General features: G+C 42.7%; 1 protein-coding gene across 1 annotated transcript in view; it reads right to left on the bottom strand.

Moving 5' to 3' along the window:
* Nucleotides 1-15,076, bottom strand: part of HMCN1 (hemicentin 1) — a 165,321-nt gene that overhangs the window by 106,846 nt on the left and 43,399 nt on the right. The window contains 7 exon segments of the mRNA XM_009088425.4: nucleotides 472-747; nucleotides 5,549-5,670; nucleotides 9,288-9,432; nucleotides 9,690-9,953; nucleotides 10,440-10,560; nucleotides 13,629-13,735; nucleotides 14,852-15,023. Coding sequence (XP_009086673.3) covers nucleotides 472-747; nucleotides 5,549-5,670; nucleotides 9,288-9,432; nucleotides 9,690-9,953; nucleotides 10,440-10,560; nucleotides 13,629-13,735; nucleotides 14,852-15,023 — 1,207 coding nt within the window.

Here is a 15,076-nt window from a genome sequence, read left to right as displayed (position 1 = left end):
ACAATAATTTTCTTTCTGTAAGATTTTGAGTCCTGTCTCTCCTCACCCACAGACAGGCACCAAAGAACCAAGGTTCAAACCTCCACGCAATCAAGACAAATAGAAAAAATCCTGCAGTACTTCAAAATTTTAAAAACATTTGCTCCAACACCAAATATTGCATTTATACATATTTGTTCTTAGTACACAGCAAAAGCCCAGACCTAGATTTGTTTGGTCTCGCTTATGCTGCCTTTTTAGTTCTGACTGATTTTTTTATGAATTCACACAATGGTTTGGGTTGGAAGGGATATTAAAGCCCCTCTCGTTCCACCCCCTGCCATGGACTGGGACACATTCCACCATCCCAGGTAGCTCTGAGTTCCATCCAGCCTTGGACACTTCCAGGGATGGGCGTGTCCAAGGCTGTGGGCAGCCTGTTCCAAAGGGAGCCCTGCCAAGGGAGCCGCGGTCGCGGTATCCCATCGTTACCTTGCACGGTGAGGAAGACAGAAGCCGTGGCAGATCCGCCCTCGTTGGCAGCAGTGCAGCTGTAGCTGCCCGCGTCCGAGAGCCAGGCTGGCCTCAGCTCCAGGGACAGGTTGGCCAGGACGCGGATGCGCAGCGGGTCCTGCAGGCGGGCATCGCGCCCGTGCCGCTGCCAGCTCAGGTTGTAGTGGCCTGCGCTCAGCACCAGGCAGCTGAGCACTGCCCCGGCCCCGGGCACCACCGTCACGTTAGCGGGCACCTGCAGCACGGGCGGGGGCTCTGCGGGAATGGAGAGCAAAATCAGAGACACGTTCCAGCAACTGTGGCATTCACATTCTCTGGAAAAGACCCCTTTGCCCAGGATTTTTCTCCTGGGAAGCTGAGAGGCCTCAGAGAAAAGGAAAACAATTCTTATCTCATTTGCTGTGCCTGTATTGTTCACAAGTGGAATGCATTGTAGAAGATTGTCTACCTGAAGGGAATTCATAATTGGATTCTGGTGTGAGTTGTTTTGACTCATCGGCCAATTATGGCCGAGCTGTGTTGAGACTCTGGAAAGAGTCACAAATTTTCATTATTATCTTTTTAGCATTAAGTATCCTTTCTGTATTCTTTAGTATAGTATAGTATTCTTTATTATAACATTGTATTATAAAGTAATAAATTAGCCTTCTGAGAACATGCAGTCAGATTCACCATTCCTGCCTTCGTCAGGGCATTCCCAGCAACTACAATAAGCAGCCTTTCAGCATTTGCACATTCCTGATAAACAACTCTAGGCACACTACAGAACAAAAAAAAAAAAGTGTAATATTTAAATATTAAAATATTTATCCAATATGTTAGGTCTTAAATAAATTGAGTTACTTAATCATTCTGGTTTAATATTTTTTTTCATCTTCCATTCTGAAGCCATGAATAGAACCCAGGGCAGCAGCCTCTTTCTCTGCTGAGCTACCTGCTAGGAGCTCACATCACAAGGACACAATTGGTCTAGGATCCAAACTACCAATTCCTTTAGGAGGAAAAATCACATCCTGTATGAGAAGAGGAAGCTCTGTGTTTTTTGAGCACAGCCAACAAGGGATCATTGTCACAGCAACAGGAAGAAGGGAGACAGGACCACCACAGGCCTCCAAGTCTGATCTCTGCCCCAGGTGTGCCCCACCTGGTGGCATCTGAGCTGCGCAGTAGATTTTTACAGGTCGCATATGGAAAAAAATATGTTAGAAGGAAATTCTTCCAGCAGCAACAATGGAACCAAGTTAACACCATTAGTGTTAGCACCATTAGGAGCTCTTTTCATGATAGATTCTATACAAAAATGTGGAAGGAGAAAGCATCCATACCCTTATTTGATTAAGGACCTCATGAAATAGGGTAAGAAAAGGGGAGGTAATAAATAGTACACACTCAGACAGACAGCAGACACAATGCCAACAACCATTTCTCATGCTGACTGAAGGGCACCATTGCACAGAGGGGCCAGCCCAGGCTGTGTAGTTGGTAAGAACACAAACCCAAGGTCCCTGCTATGGTGGGGGTGAGGGGCAGCGGGCAAACTCATGAAGGAATATGCAGGGAAGTGAATCAGAGAGGAGAAAAGGGAGGAATATGGAGGAATAGGCAGGAAGGGGCATAAAAGGGGCCTGTCCCCTATAAAGCACTACCAGCCAGTGCCCTGTCTGCCCCAGCCCTTGTCCTCTCTCACTAGTAAATCCCTTCTTTAAGTCTCCCAGGGTAACCTCAGTCCCTGTCCCTTCTCTGTATCCCTTCATATACTAAGTGCCAGCCACTGGGAGACCAGTGTGAGTAGACTGGGTGCAGGCTGCTGTAGTCAGACCAGGGGTTTAGTACCCCCATGTCAGTAACACCAGCTCTTGGAGGCCTGGGGTCCCAGCCCCAGCTCTTGGAGCCCACAGTGACCTCAGGCAGCGCTCTGCTGCTGCACACCCGGTGTCTCTGGGTACATGGGATAAGCTCTGGCCGCCAGGCAGGAGGAATTCCTGCAGCTATGTACAACATCCTTCAACTCTCACTTCCACTCAAATCTCTGGGAATTTCATTATCTTCTCCTGTACATATTTTATGTTGTAACTCCCAGTATTTGTTATCTGCTTTCTACCTGACCCATATGTGCAGTTCTATCATGCTCCCAGAAAAAAAGCAGATGCAGTAATATTCAGCTGAAATTAAACTTTGAAATCACAGATGGTTAAAATAGCAGCATTCTGCTCCTCCTTGAGATATTACTGATCAAGGAGGCAACATTTCAAGAAGGCAACATTTCAAGAAAGAAAATGAATTATTTATGACTTTATGTATTCCCATTAAAAATATCACATGTATTTCATTGGGTTTTCCCCAGACTGGTTCTTGAACAAAGAAAACACTGCAATAAATAATACTTTGAGAGGGATGCTTGTGCAGAAATGAGACAGCTGTGAGAGCAAGACCTAATCTTTATCAGTACACACTAAAACACAACTATCCTAAAAAAGCAAGGATAACAGGAAATTAAAAAAAAAAAAATCTGTATCTATTAAGGGTTAAAGTTACTCCTAAGCCCAGAACCAGCCATAAATCCTCCTCCTCAAAGTCTCCTGGGGGGTCTCAGATGAGGTTCACAAGCCCAGTGCTGGATCCCTGCACAGCACTGTTTGCTGGGTGTGCAGCTCTGCCTCCCTATAAACACAGTCCTGACAGCAATCACCCCACTGCCAAATCCACAGACTTTAACCCATGCAGAGGAGAATCAGGGGAAGCTACACTTGCTTATTGAACGGAGTTTCTCCTCTGTACTTGTATGTTTGGGAGAAACAATAAATCTTCAGCTACTTTCCACAGGCTTATCATCAAATATGTTACCGAAACTCAGGAGAGGGAGATGAGGCCAGTACAGGTCTGGAATCCCCACCTTTTGACTGTCAGTCTAGAGGGACAACACAAGTTTTGGACTACCCCAGCCACTGCCCACAGCAGTGCTCACACTCATCCACCCCCCAGCACTCCCCTGGCCCTTCAGGTAGGGTGCTGCACAAGCTAACGAGCCGTTTGACATTTTAAAGATTTAATAGGAGTAAGAGTCAAACTCAAGTGCTTGCTTTCTGTGAAATGAGAAAATGTTGGCACAACTCCAATACCTTTCACACAACAGCTGCCAGAATGGATTATCTGTGCTATACTGTCTGTCAGCTGGGTAAACCAAGAACACTTGAAAAGATTGTTTACTTTGCTTCAAGAAGAAATTTCAAGTAATTTTCTTGCAAATATTTGTACACAAGGATTTCAAAGCATCTCCCTCCCATTAATCCTCTGCAGGGCTCTGAACAAATTGTTATGTTTACACAGTGACTCAATTCCAGGCCATCTCCTGTGCTTTGTAAATAAGGGGATATGGGATTTTCCCCCTTATTACTCTTGGCTTTCAAGTGCTACCAACATCACAAGAAAAAGGTCAGGATTCTCCTTCACGTTTGTCTTTGATGAGGAAAATGGCTGCAACTTCCAGACTTACAATCTTTATGCCCACAATTGCTTGCCCTCTAAGCCATGGTTTGAAACAAGCATCTGGGGACATCCTTTCTGATTGAAGGATTTTTGTGGCTAAAATATAAACTGGACTTCTAGAACCAGGACTTGCGTTGGGACAGATGTTACTGTTCCACTCTACTCACTGCTACTTGTGAATAAAAGGATGTTCCTCTCCTCAAATTCATCCCTTGGTCAAAGAGGACTCTTTCTCTACAAACTTTGCCTTGCATAAAATCAATGCTGTCACACTGGTTTCTTAGAATTTGCTCATAGCACAATGAAAGGAACATATTTGCCTGGAAAAGGGAAGGTGAAGGGTTATGGAGCCACTCTCTTCAGCTACTGTTTTAGGGAATACACAATTAGAGTGTTCTCAGGGCACAGGAGAGGGCAAAAAAAAAGATGAGAGTCTTCGTTCATAACATGCAGCAGGGGAAATTCCAACCAGACATACAAAATATTTTCCTAGTGGGGGTAGTTAAGCACTGAAGGCTGCCCACGAACTTGTGAAATCTCCACCCTTGGGGACATTCAAAGACTGATTGGACAAGTTCCTGAAAAACATAATCAAGCCCAGAACCTAATTCTCTTTGAGCTGTGAATTGGGACTAGGTAACTTCCAAAGGTGCCTCCAGCCTGAATTGTTTTGTGATTCTGTGATTCCTAATCTACCTGGAGTGGCTACCTGGAGTGGCTACTGCAAGAGATATGAGGCAAGACAACTTTAAATTTCCAGCCATTAAATGAAACTCTGAGTTGAAAATGTTGTTCTGAGTTGTCCCATTCCTCCCTGTCACAGATTAACTGCTCCAGTGTTTTTCCAACTCACCAGCAACAGCTTTCACTTGCTCCAAGACTCATATCTGATCAACACCAACACAAGGCTGTATAGAATAGACCTTTAGTACAAACCAAAAATTACTTTTCCCTCTCACTCTGACTGCACTGCAACTGTGAAAAATTAAGTGACAAAATTTGCTACAGTATGGGCAGAGGTTCCATCCATCCACCCACAGACAAAAAATAAGCCTACTGTTTATTCAAAATTATCTTTGTGATAAGCCCTATTTTTTACCTCATTCATTTTACTTCCTCATGTTATTACCACTTTTAAGAAATTCAAGGTAACAGATGAGATTTCCAACAATTTACTGAATTTTGTATTGTAAAAAAGCAGAAATTTGAACACAATTTTCTTACTTCCTTGTCTATCAGATAACACATATATATATAATCAAGCCAACATATAATTGCTACAAAGCAAAATAAAATTGAGAACAGTTGAAATCTGAGATTTAGGTTTTGGATTCTATAGGTCAGATCTATTCTGCAAGTCCAACTGATAGCAGGAACTCAAACCAAATCAACTTTGATATTTAAAACAGGTTTGTTGAATAAACATCAGCTCACTTGCGGACACGGGTGAGGAAAAAACACAGTAATTAAACATACATTTAAAATTGGCAATGCATTTTATCAGCCCCACGTGCTTTTCTTAAGTGCTGTAGCCCAAGTAACCCAGCCCAGAAGGGCGGCTGGGACGCACCTGACACGTCGAGGAACGTCTGCGCGCGTCCTGTCCCCGCAGTGCTGCTGGCCACGCACTCATAGAAGCCCTCGTCGGACACAGACACCTGGGCAATGTCCCAGCTCATGCTGGAAGATTCTCTGCAGGAGAAAAGGGCACCTGCTGAGTCCCTCAAGGAACCAAGAGCTACACCAGCTTGGTTTCCTGACTGCAGGCACAGGAGAGTTTCACAATCACGAAGAGGCAAGACAGACCCTCTAAAGAATCAAATTGGAGGTCCCTTTATGAGTGGTTATTTTCTCCTAAGATTTTGCAGAATGTCCCACTAGCACATCAAAAAATTAATCTTTAACAAGTCAGCAGTCACCACACAATACCCAAAGGCAGTGTATTTCCTGTCATTCCCTCAGCTGCTTGTGCTATGTTGTATTTACCACTTGAGAAGACGCATTCCTTGAAGCCAGCAAGTTTCTGTGCAGAGACAGTGTGCAGTACGAAGCCCATGCCTCTTACCAGCAGAGGCAACAAGGTCTCATCCTCCCACCTGAGCTTCCCAAACTCACAGGTTCAGCAATCCAGAGAAGCACTGCAGGTAGTCTCTAGATCCCAGCAAGGCCAATGCTGCTAGGCAGTAACACCATGTTGGTATCACACACAATGTGAAAGCAAGAAGGGAATAAAATTGTAGCTACGTAGGCTGCTTACATGTGCTTCAAAACAAACATTCTCAGTCTCTCATGATACAAAACCACATTTTATAAACTTCTGGTGCTACAGACACAGAGGACAACATAAATGAGCAAACCAGTGGTTCTGCAGTATCCCAGTGCTCCCCATGGCCTGTTGCTATGGCACATAAACAAAACTGATAAGTACCAAAATATCTGAGAGAGCTTTGGCAAGTAATGGCCACATTACAGGAAAACACTACATTAATGACCCCTTTGTTTGTCTGAATAGATTGATTTATCAGCCCTTAAAGGATACAGAAGGAACAAGAGACTTGGAATATGCATCGAAGGTCAATGCTGTAGCACCATGAGACAGACAATCCAACCACACCACAAATGAAAACAGTGTACAGTGACCTTAAATGGCTTTCTACTTGTTCCCTCTTACTTCATACTTACTCTAGATAACCTAATATATCATACTTCAAATCTATGACATTTCCCACTGCAATGCTGGCACATGGACATGGCAGCAACTGCCAGCACTAAAGAATAAGGTGGTGTTTCTTCCAACTAACAAGTGAGAAACTCCTTTATTTCATGGAAAGTATGTTAAAAGTGAGGTTAGGCAATCCTGTTCTGCTTCCTTCCTGACTCGTGCTACATGCCAGCTGTCAAACATGGAAGCCTTGAGAACAGAAGCACAAAGGGAAATGTGCCCAGGGGCATGGAACAGCTTGGCAAAACAAAGACCTGTGGTGGACTATTAAAGAAAAATTTAGAAATCAAACCAACAATGGCAGCAAGGACTAACACACAGCTCAGGGCATCTGCTCCACACATGGGCGCTGGGTGAGGAGCTGTAACTGCACACAAACCACAGCACATGTCATGGGATAATTCAGCACCTTGCAGCATCACCATTACCTACCAAATTCATTTTACTGTACATGCAATCTGCTGATTGGGCTGTTTGTGTGGGCAGCTGGGCAACTCCAAACACTCCAACTCCACAACCCAGATGACCCTCAGCTTTCAGTCATGCAGAGAGCACGGTGGTGCTTGGGTTGTATCAGACCTCACCTCCTGGACACCCCCACCACGCTGCTCCAGACCCAGCTGGGAGCTCACCAGCAGAAGGCTACGGCTCACGGGGAGAAACGAAACCTATAATTTCACTTCCTAGCATATGGCTTGGAGGGATATATTCTGCATAGTTTACTAGACTTGAATAGCAACCATAGATAGCAGTTTATTATCAGTACATTTTTAAATTATCATGGTTGTTGTTTTGATTAACAACATGAATTGCCTTTCTTGTCAGAATTTAACGTCTTACTTTTTCTGATTGTAATCTCTGCAGGATTGGTGGTATCTGTTATTTGCAATACAGAATTGATTGTATAGAGACTTTAGTGCTCAGCTGCCACTTCCAACTGGAATGAGGTGCTCAACTACTGCTCTTGACCTCCTTCATCAGGCTGGTAAAAAAATGCACTGGGATATTAAGCAAAACCCAAATTTTCTTACTACCAAAGGATGCAGAAATTTAGAAAGACAAAGCTGTTACAATTTGACAAAAATTTCTTCTTCTTAACATATGTTACTAATTTAAAATTAGGAAGTACTACTACAGCTGATAGTACCTCTGGAACCAAAGGAAAAAGAAAAAATTGAAATTTCAAAGTCTGTTCTCCTCATGAACCCTGAGCCTGTAGTCATTCTAAGGGTATTTTCACATAGACAACTATCACAATAGAAACACAATATTCAACTCCTAAATCATTCAGGTTTTAAAATAAATATTAAAACAGTTGAGTGAAGACATCTCAACACCAAAACAAAACTCATTCAATGCAGAGGAACACTACAGTTCAAATCTGCACTGAACTACTAAGCTAGACAAACCCTGCCTGGAACTTCACTACAAATAAGAGACAAACAAGCCAAGCTGAATTAGATCCTATTTAACTGTGACCAACAATATTTGGCTTGAGATATGTTTTGTTAAATTAACTTGGATGATATGTTCATTCATCTGCTCTGTAACAGAAAAAAGAAAAACCCGTCTGAATCAGCGGTGCTGGATTTGTGAAGAACAAGGAGAAGTGTGGGGTTTGATACCTAAGGAATGGAAAACATTACACAGCAGCCCAAGTATGTGCTGTGCTGGGGCTGACTATGTGTCAGTGGCACCTCATTAAAACCCAAACCACACCAAGCTCCAGCATTTCCCACTGCCAGCAGTGCACAAGGAGCTGCAGGATGTGTTTATTTGGGTATGCTGTACCTGCTGGAGAATGCAGAATTTAGTCTACAGTTTGCTCCTGAGGTGATTTGGGCTGCACAGGAGGCTGCTGACACTGTTTGCTAGGGCACACTTCCCTTTTGTTTTTAACAAACAGAATTAAAAGGGACACTTCATGAGTGTTTTAACTAATTAACTTTTTCTTATTATTATTCTCTCACCCTACAGAGAAAGGGCACACAATTATTTTTCTATACAGAAATCTGAAGAGCCTTCTGGTATAACCCACATAAATTCTGGTATTTTGAGAGATTTTCTGAAGATGAAAGTTTCTAGGGCAGGAATATCATAGGACATACTTCTAGGGCATCCATGAAAGGCATTAAAAATCAAACAAATTAATGTATGCCCAGTCATCTACATAACACTGGGGTCAGAGTGAGGGGTGTGTTTAATAAACAAAGCTAGTTACCAATTTTGCATAATGTTTAAAAATATAAATTAAAACCATTTGCCTTCTAGACTTTTAGACCCAGTTTATTATAACTTCAGAACACACATTTGAGGAGAATTTAGGCCACAACCTTATAAATCCCATCACATGCAGAGTTTACACCCTCCTCTGTACATCATATATAGATATATCTCTCTATATATAAATATTATCAGTATCTCCATAAAACACAACTTTCCTGATGAAGAGCACCAAAAATAACAGACTGGAAGTAGCAGGATGTGGACAGCACATAGCAGTAAATAATAATAGAAATCATAAGCTATAAATAGGATTTATAAACATATAAAACAAGCAGAATTTTGAGAAAAGGTCACTACTTACTTGAAGAACTGATCCACTCCCAGTTTTACTCCATTTTTAGTAAAACGCTGAGTAAAAGGTATAAGGCTCTCAACGTGGCAGGGAACAGAGCCTGGCTGTAAATAATAACCTGGAGTCTTCATGGGCATTGTAACTTTGGGGGCATCTGAAGAAAGAAAACATTCCCCAGAAAGTATATTAACAGCTACTCACACACATCCAATCCTTTCCTTTTTTTAAAAGGAAGCTCAGTTTCTTGTAAAGCTCTACATAGTGGGTATTGCCCATTATGAACTAGAGACAGAACTTTGGAGGGAAACAGCACATAAAGAACTTGCATAAGTTATAAAAGCATACAAGACCTCAATTTTAACTGATTCAGATGAGACAAATGAACAGTCAATTCAAGGTAAAGTCACTTACCAGGAATAATACTAGAAAACAAAACACTTGAAACTCTCTGAAAAAGATAACCATCCTTGTCATAGCCTGTTATTTTAACAAAAAAAGCTTCATCTGGTGGAATGAAATCAGAAATATTCCATAGTCCATAGGGCTTTCTGTCAGGATAGTATTTCACAGGCAAGGTCTTAAGGAGCTCCCCTGTAATACTCAGAAGTTCCAGTCGGTCTACTCTAGCTGGAAGCAGGATCCCTGTGGTATTCAGCAGCATGAAGGTAGGAATCCCTAGAAAAACAGAAACACACTATTTTAAGTGCTAAAGAAAACAGATAATTAAAACATGAAAGATTAAATTCCATCTGCATGGCTCACTACCCCATGAATGCAGCATTCAGCTCCAGCCCTTACCTACTGAGTAGGGAAAGACTTAATTGTGCTCAGCTGAGCTCTGCTTATTAGCCGTGAGGAGACCCAGCTGGGGAGAGTTTAAATTGCTGATGTCCAACAGGTGTTTCTGAAAAAGCAGCTTCTTTATTAACTCCTCACCATGCCTCTACGTCAAAGCCTTTTTCTTAAGCTCCAAAAATAACAGAAACTGCACTGCAATTTTGAGGCATAGTTAAGAATATCTGTATTTATGTCACACAGATACAAAGCCCCTTCCATGAACCAACTCACAGCATTCCCAGAGTTATCACAAAGCTCATCATAGAGCTGTACTCGATTTTGGGGACCTGAAGGTATTTAACATGGGCTGAAGTGCAAACAAACCTTGCACTGGCCTGCTGGATGTTTTTTTGAAGTCCAAGGTGGGCTTTCTGGAGAAGCCAGCTCGGAAGTCGATGGTGCTGAGCCCCGTGATGCGCACAGAGTGCCTCCCGCTGCTCGAGGTCTGCAAAACAGCCAGCACATGGAATCAGCACGGCAGGCACTGCACAGAGGTGAGCCAGCCCTGAGCTCGGGAACTGACTCCAGCATGGCTAACAGCAGCACAGACAGGAGCCTTATGGCTAAAGTGGTAAGGAAAAGCACCTTGAATAAAGCTTTGCTTTCACACCCAGCCCTACTATTGTGGTGTCAGCACAGAGAGACAGTTTGTCTTGGAAGTAAACCGTACCAACAAATCCACAAGACCTTGCCACGTGCTAGTGCCTGCTGCAATGGCAGTGGTCTGGGAGTTAGGACTTGACCATTACAAACTCCACTAGAAAATGGTGAATCAGAAGTCAACAGAAAAATCTATGCATTAAAGGTGATTCTCTCTCCTGGCCAAGGGAGAACAGAGGGTGCACAGATACCTCTGCCCTCTGGTCTGTACCCTTATAACCTCACCTCGTCATTCTGCTTTGACCACCAAAAAAGAAATCAAAACAACTCCCACCCATCCATCACCCATGAACAGCCTGAGCTTCATGTTCTGGAGAGCACAGCTGCTTTGATGCACATCTTTCATCTTAAAGAAGACAAATCAAAGTAATTATAAGTTACTTGTATGATTCTATGCAGAGAAAGAAAGGTCAAGTGCTACTTGCCAAAGGTGCACAGGAACCCATGGCTTTTCCTCCTCACCTATTTCTATACCCTTCAGATGTCTGGAAGCTTCCATTAAGCTTTCCTGGAGTTTTACCCGATCCATTCTCAAATTGCTGCAGCTCTCTGGGAGAGGTTGCTCCAGAGTAACCCCCTCTGCCACCACTGCATCTGAGTATCACATTAAACAGTTGTTTCTTCTAACTAACAGCCTTTGCACAGGCATTAGACATCATGACAAATCAATGTCTGATTAAAACAACATATTTCCTTCTATTTAGTTAGCCTTTCACCTCAGAAACAGAACCACTAAAGCCTTTTTTATATAAGCCAGCTGTTAACAATATAAAGAAATATTTAATTGCGCCAAACAACTCAAGGTATCAAGTGTTAATTACCAGTAAAAATTTAGTTAGATAAACTCAGTGATAAAGTTCTGGTTTTATACCTTGGTGCATCTATATAAGGAGTTTATGGTGTGAATAAAATTTTCACAAAGCTTAAGTCTTGAAATCTTTGTGTAAATAAACCAAGCCAGTGACTAAAGCCGAGTAAACAATCCACAGAAAAATATACTGGGAAATTATTTCTCTTTATGAATTCCTCAGACCTTTGGTTATTTGCAACTTTTAAGGCCAGAATAACCTCATAAAATTTTACCATTTCCTAATAACAATAAACACATCTCTTACTGTCATGTCTAGGAGCTGGAGGTGTTTAGGCAAACACAAGGAATTCGTTTCATCACACAGGAGTGCTTTCTAGTTATTATCTTTAGGTCTCTTCTCATTATTTGCAGTTGAACATGGATTACAGAGACTGTACATTAGTGTTTGCCATCCCAGGTTGGATGAGTATAACCAAAAGAGCAAATACATATTTATGAAAGATGCTTTCCTGTCTTGCAAACAACATCAAAAAATTGCCCAAAATACAGGTATCTATGAAGAAATGCATGACCTGGCTTGCTCATAAAATTTAGATTTAAATATTTCAACTACATATTCAAGAGATTTTTTTCAGTTATTTTTAAACGGAAACACATAAAATTGAAAGTTTTATCCATGCCCTCCATAGAGCTGGAGACAGCATTATGCTGAGCTTAGAAAAAAAAATGAAAAAAACCTCCCAACTCCTAAAAAACTCACAGGCCCTGCCTGCAGGAGCCACCTGATGGCTCGGCAGGCTGCTCTCCTGCTGCCAGGAGTGCATGCCACCAGCAGCAGCCTGGGCACGAGGGGACTGTTGGCTCTGCAGCTGTCCCACCCTGAGCCCAGGAATCCTCCCCAGCAACCAGCACTTGGTGCTGGCACACACCAGTGGCTCAGCTCACATCACACAGCCAGGAGCACACAGGGCTCTTCCTGCACTGCCCCTCTGGATATTTGCTGCACTCATCCCTCACCCTAGAAGCCTCCAGCAAGTGACAGAAGTGAATCCTAAAGCACTGACTTGTAGGAAAAGGTCTCAGGACCCAATGTGGATCATGCTACCATGTTCAGCAGGACCCAAACCTTTTTCACTTTTAATAGCCCACCTGGTTGTCTCTGTACTGGTTTTCAGCACTTTTGGTCATAGAATCATGGAACTGGAAATGACCTTAACAAGCCACCCAGTGCCATCCCCTGCTATGGGCAGGGACACCTCCCACTATCCCAGTGGCTCCAAGCCCCATCCAGCCTGGCCTTGGACACTGCCAAGGGATCCAGGGGCAGCCACAGCTTCTCTGGGCACCCTGTGTCAGGGTCTCCCCACCCTCACAGGGAAGGATTCCTTCCCAATAGCCCATCCAGCCCTCCCCTCTGGCAGTTTAAAACCTTTCCCTCTCGTCCCATATATCTGCCCACATCAAAAGTCCCTGTCCCTCGTTTGATAAGCCCCCAGTCCTAGACAGACATTCAAACAATTCGCCCCAGAGCTGCTGAGCTCAACATGCTTTTGTAGCTGCAGTTCTGCAGCAGGATCAACAGCTTCCACCAGGGCTGTGTGTGAATTAGTGATCCTTTTCAAAGCACCTCTGTGCTTAGAGCAGGGACAATGCACAGCAGGATCCATTCAGCACTGCCTATAAAGTGCCTCACACGGATGCCTTCCTCTCCAAAAATTACTATAGAGTATTTACACTGCTACAATAGAATAGTTCAGTCAGAAAGGATCTACACCAGTAGGATTGTTTCCACATCTATTTAGGAAAGCTGGGATCATGCAGCTTTACCTACATAAAGAGGTATACAACAATATTAAATACAAGATCACAGGACATTTACTGTAACACAGACTCAGCTACACAACATTAAATACAAGATCACAGACCATTTACTGTAACACGGACTCAGCTGTAAGTATGTATGATAAATAACATAGCAAATCATTATACAACCCACTTATATGCTACAGAACAATCACACAGAAGTTCTGCAATAACTTTACCTTAATTGTCCACGTTCCAGGTTCTGGATCTTTGACATTTACTACCTTTGCAGAGTTTTGGATATTTAACAATTCATTCAGTCCTGATCCCTTACTGAGCTGCTTGCCTGAAAAAACAGAAACAGGAACTAAATACAGGATGGAGTAAATGCAGTATTGCTTTTAAAAAACAGAGAGTAAATACAATATTTTTGTTTTGGACCAATGTATTTCTGATACTTGACTTACCCACTGCTTAGGAGTCAATGGCATTTACAACAGTCAACATTCCCTATAATTCTCTGACAGAATACTGAAAATGTTCATTTATATGTGGGTGATTGTGTGCAGGAATTGGCCCTCTAGAGCCCCTCAAGGCTGACCCTGAAGAATTATCAGCCCTAAAACTCATCTGGCTCTTTCACAGCACTAAAGGGAAAGAAGAAGTGGAGAGTGGGATGTCCTAGTGCCCATTTTCAAAACCTAGTAGATTTGCCTTGGGTAATTTCAGTGAAACCCTGTGGATTTAGATACATGGAGCTGATTTATGAGAAAGGCCAAAAAGAGGTGGGGTCACAGCTTCAGGGAAGCCTGACACTTGCACCCAGGACTGTGTTGTCCTTGAGCAAATCTCAAGAATGCCTCAGTGCAGGACAGACCAGATCACACTGCAGGGATTCCATCCTGGGCATAAAACATTTCCCAGCTACTAAAGCAATATCCTTAGGCAAAAGTCATTCAGAGAATACAAAATATGATCTGAATTTATTTCTGGAGTGCTGTTCCAAGTTCCTAGGGCATCAACTTAATAATAAACAACAGATTTGTTCAAAATCGCTTCAATTATAAATTAGCTCCAAATCTATCATCGCATTCCCCATCACACACTGCTCAGCTGGAGATGGGCAGGGGAGACAGGTTTGGTTCTGAATGTTCTCAGTTCAAGAAAGCTAGACCATGGCTGAACTTTCCTCACATAAAACCCAGCCATCATGTACAACCCTTAAATAATGGTTCAGGGAATACAAGAACAGATGAAAGACAAATGTGTCCAGCAATCTGGAATGCCAGGACAAATAGTAACAAAGAAGAGAGAGGCGAGATGAAGTGGAGAGAATAAGGAAGTTTTCCAGTTCCCTACAAGCGAAAAAATCCCGTGGAATATTGGGAAAAAAATAAAGTATCAGAAGGGATTTTTCCTTCTCTTTTTTCACTATCACAAAAGAAAGTATAAAGTACTTCACCTAGAGGATTATGAATCTCCATTGCTGGTGAAGGACCACTCAAGGACACTGTAACTTCCTTCAGACTGGGATCAAAAGGGATCTGCCAAGTATTTACAGCCATGGACAGATGGTCTGTAGATAAGAGATGCACTTTGGAGGCTTGAACTGCTTCTTCAACCCACTTTAACACCTAGAAGAGAAAAGAACAGTTGTTACTATACTATCAGCAATACCGGCTGCTGA

Source organism: Serinus canaria, chromosome 8, assembly GCF_022539315.1.
Source record: "Serinus canaria isolate serCan28SL12 chromosome 8, serCan2020, whole genome shotgun sequence".
Classification (NCBI taxonomy): Eukaryota; Metazoa; Chordata; class Aves; order Passeriformes; family Fringillidae; genus Serinus; species Serinus canaria.
Note: the sequence above shows the minus strand (reverse complement) of the source record. Positions and strands in the feature narration are given on the sequence as shown.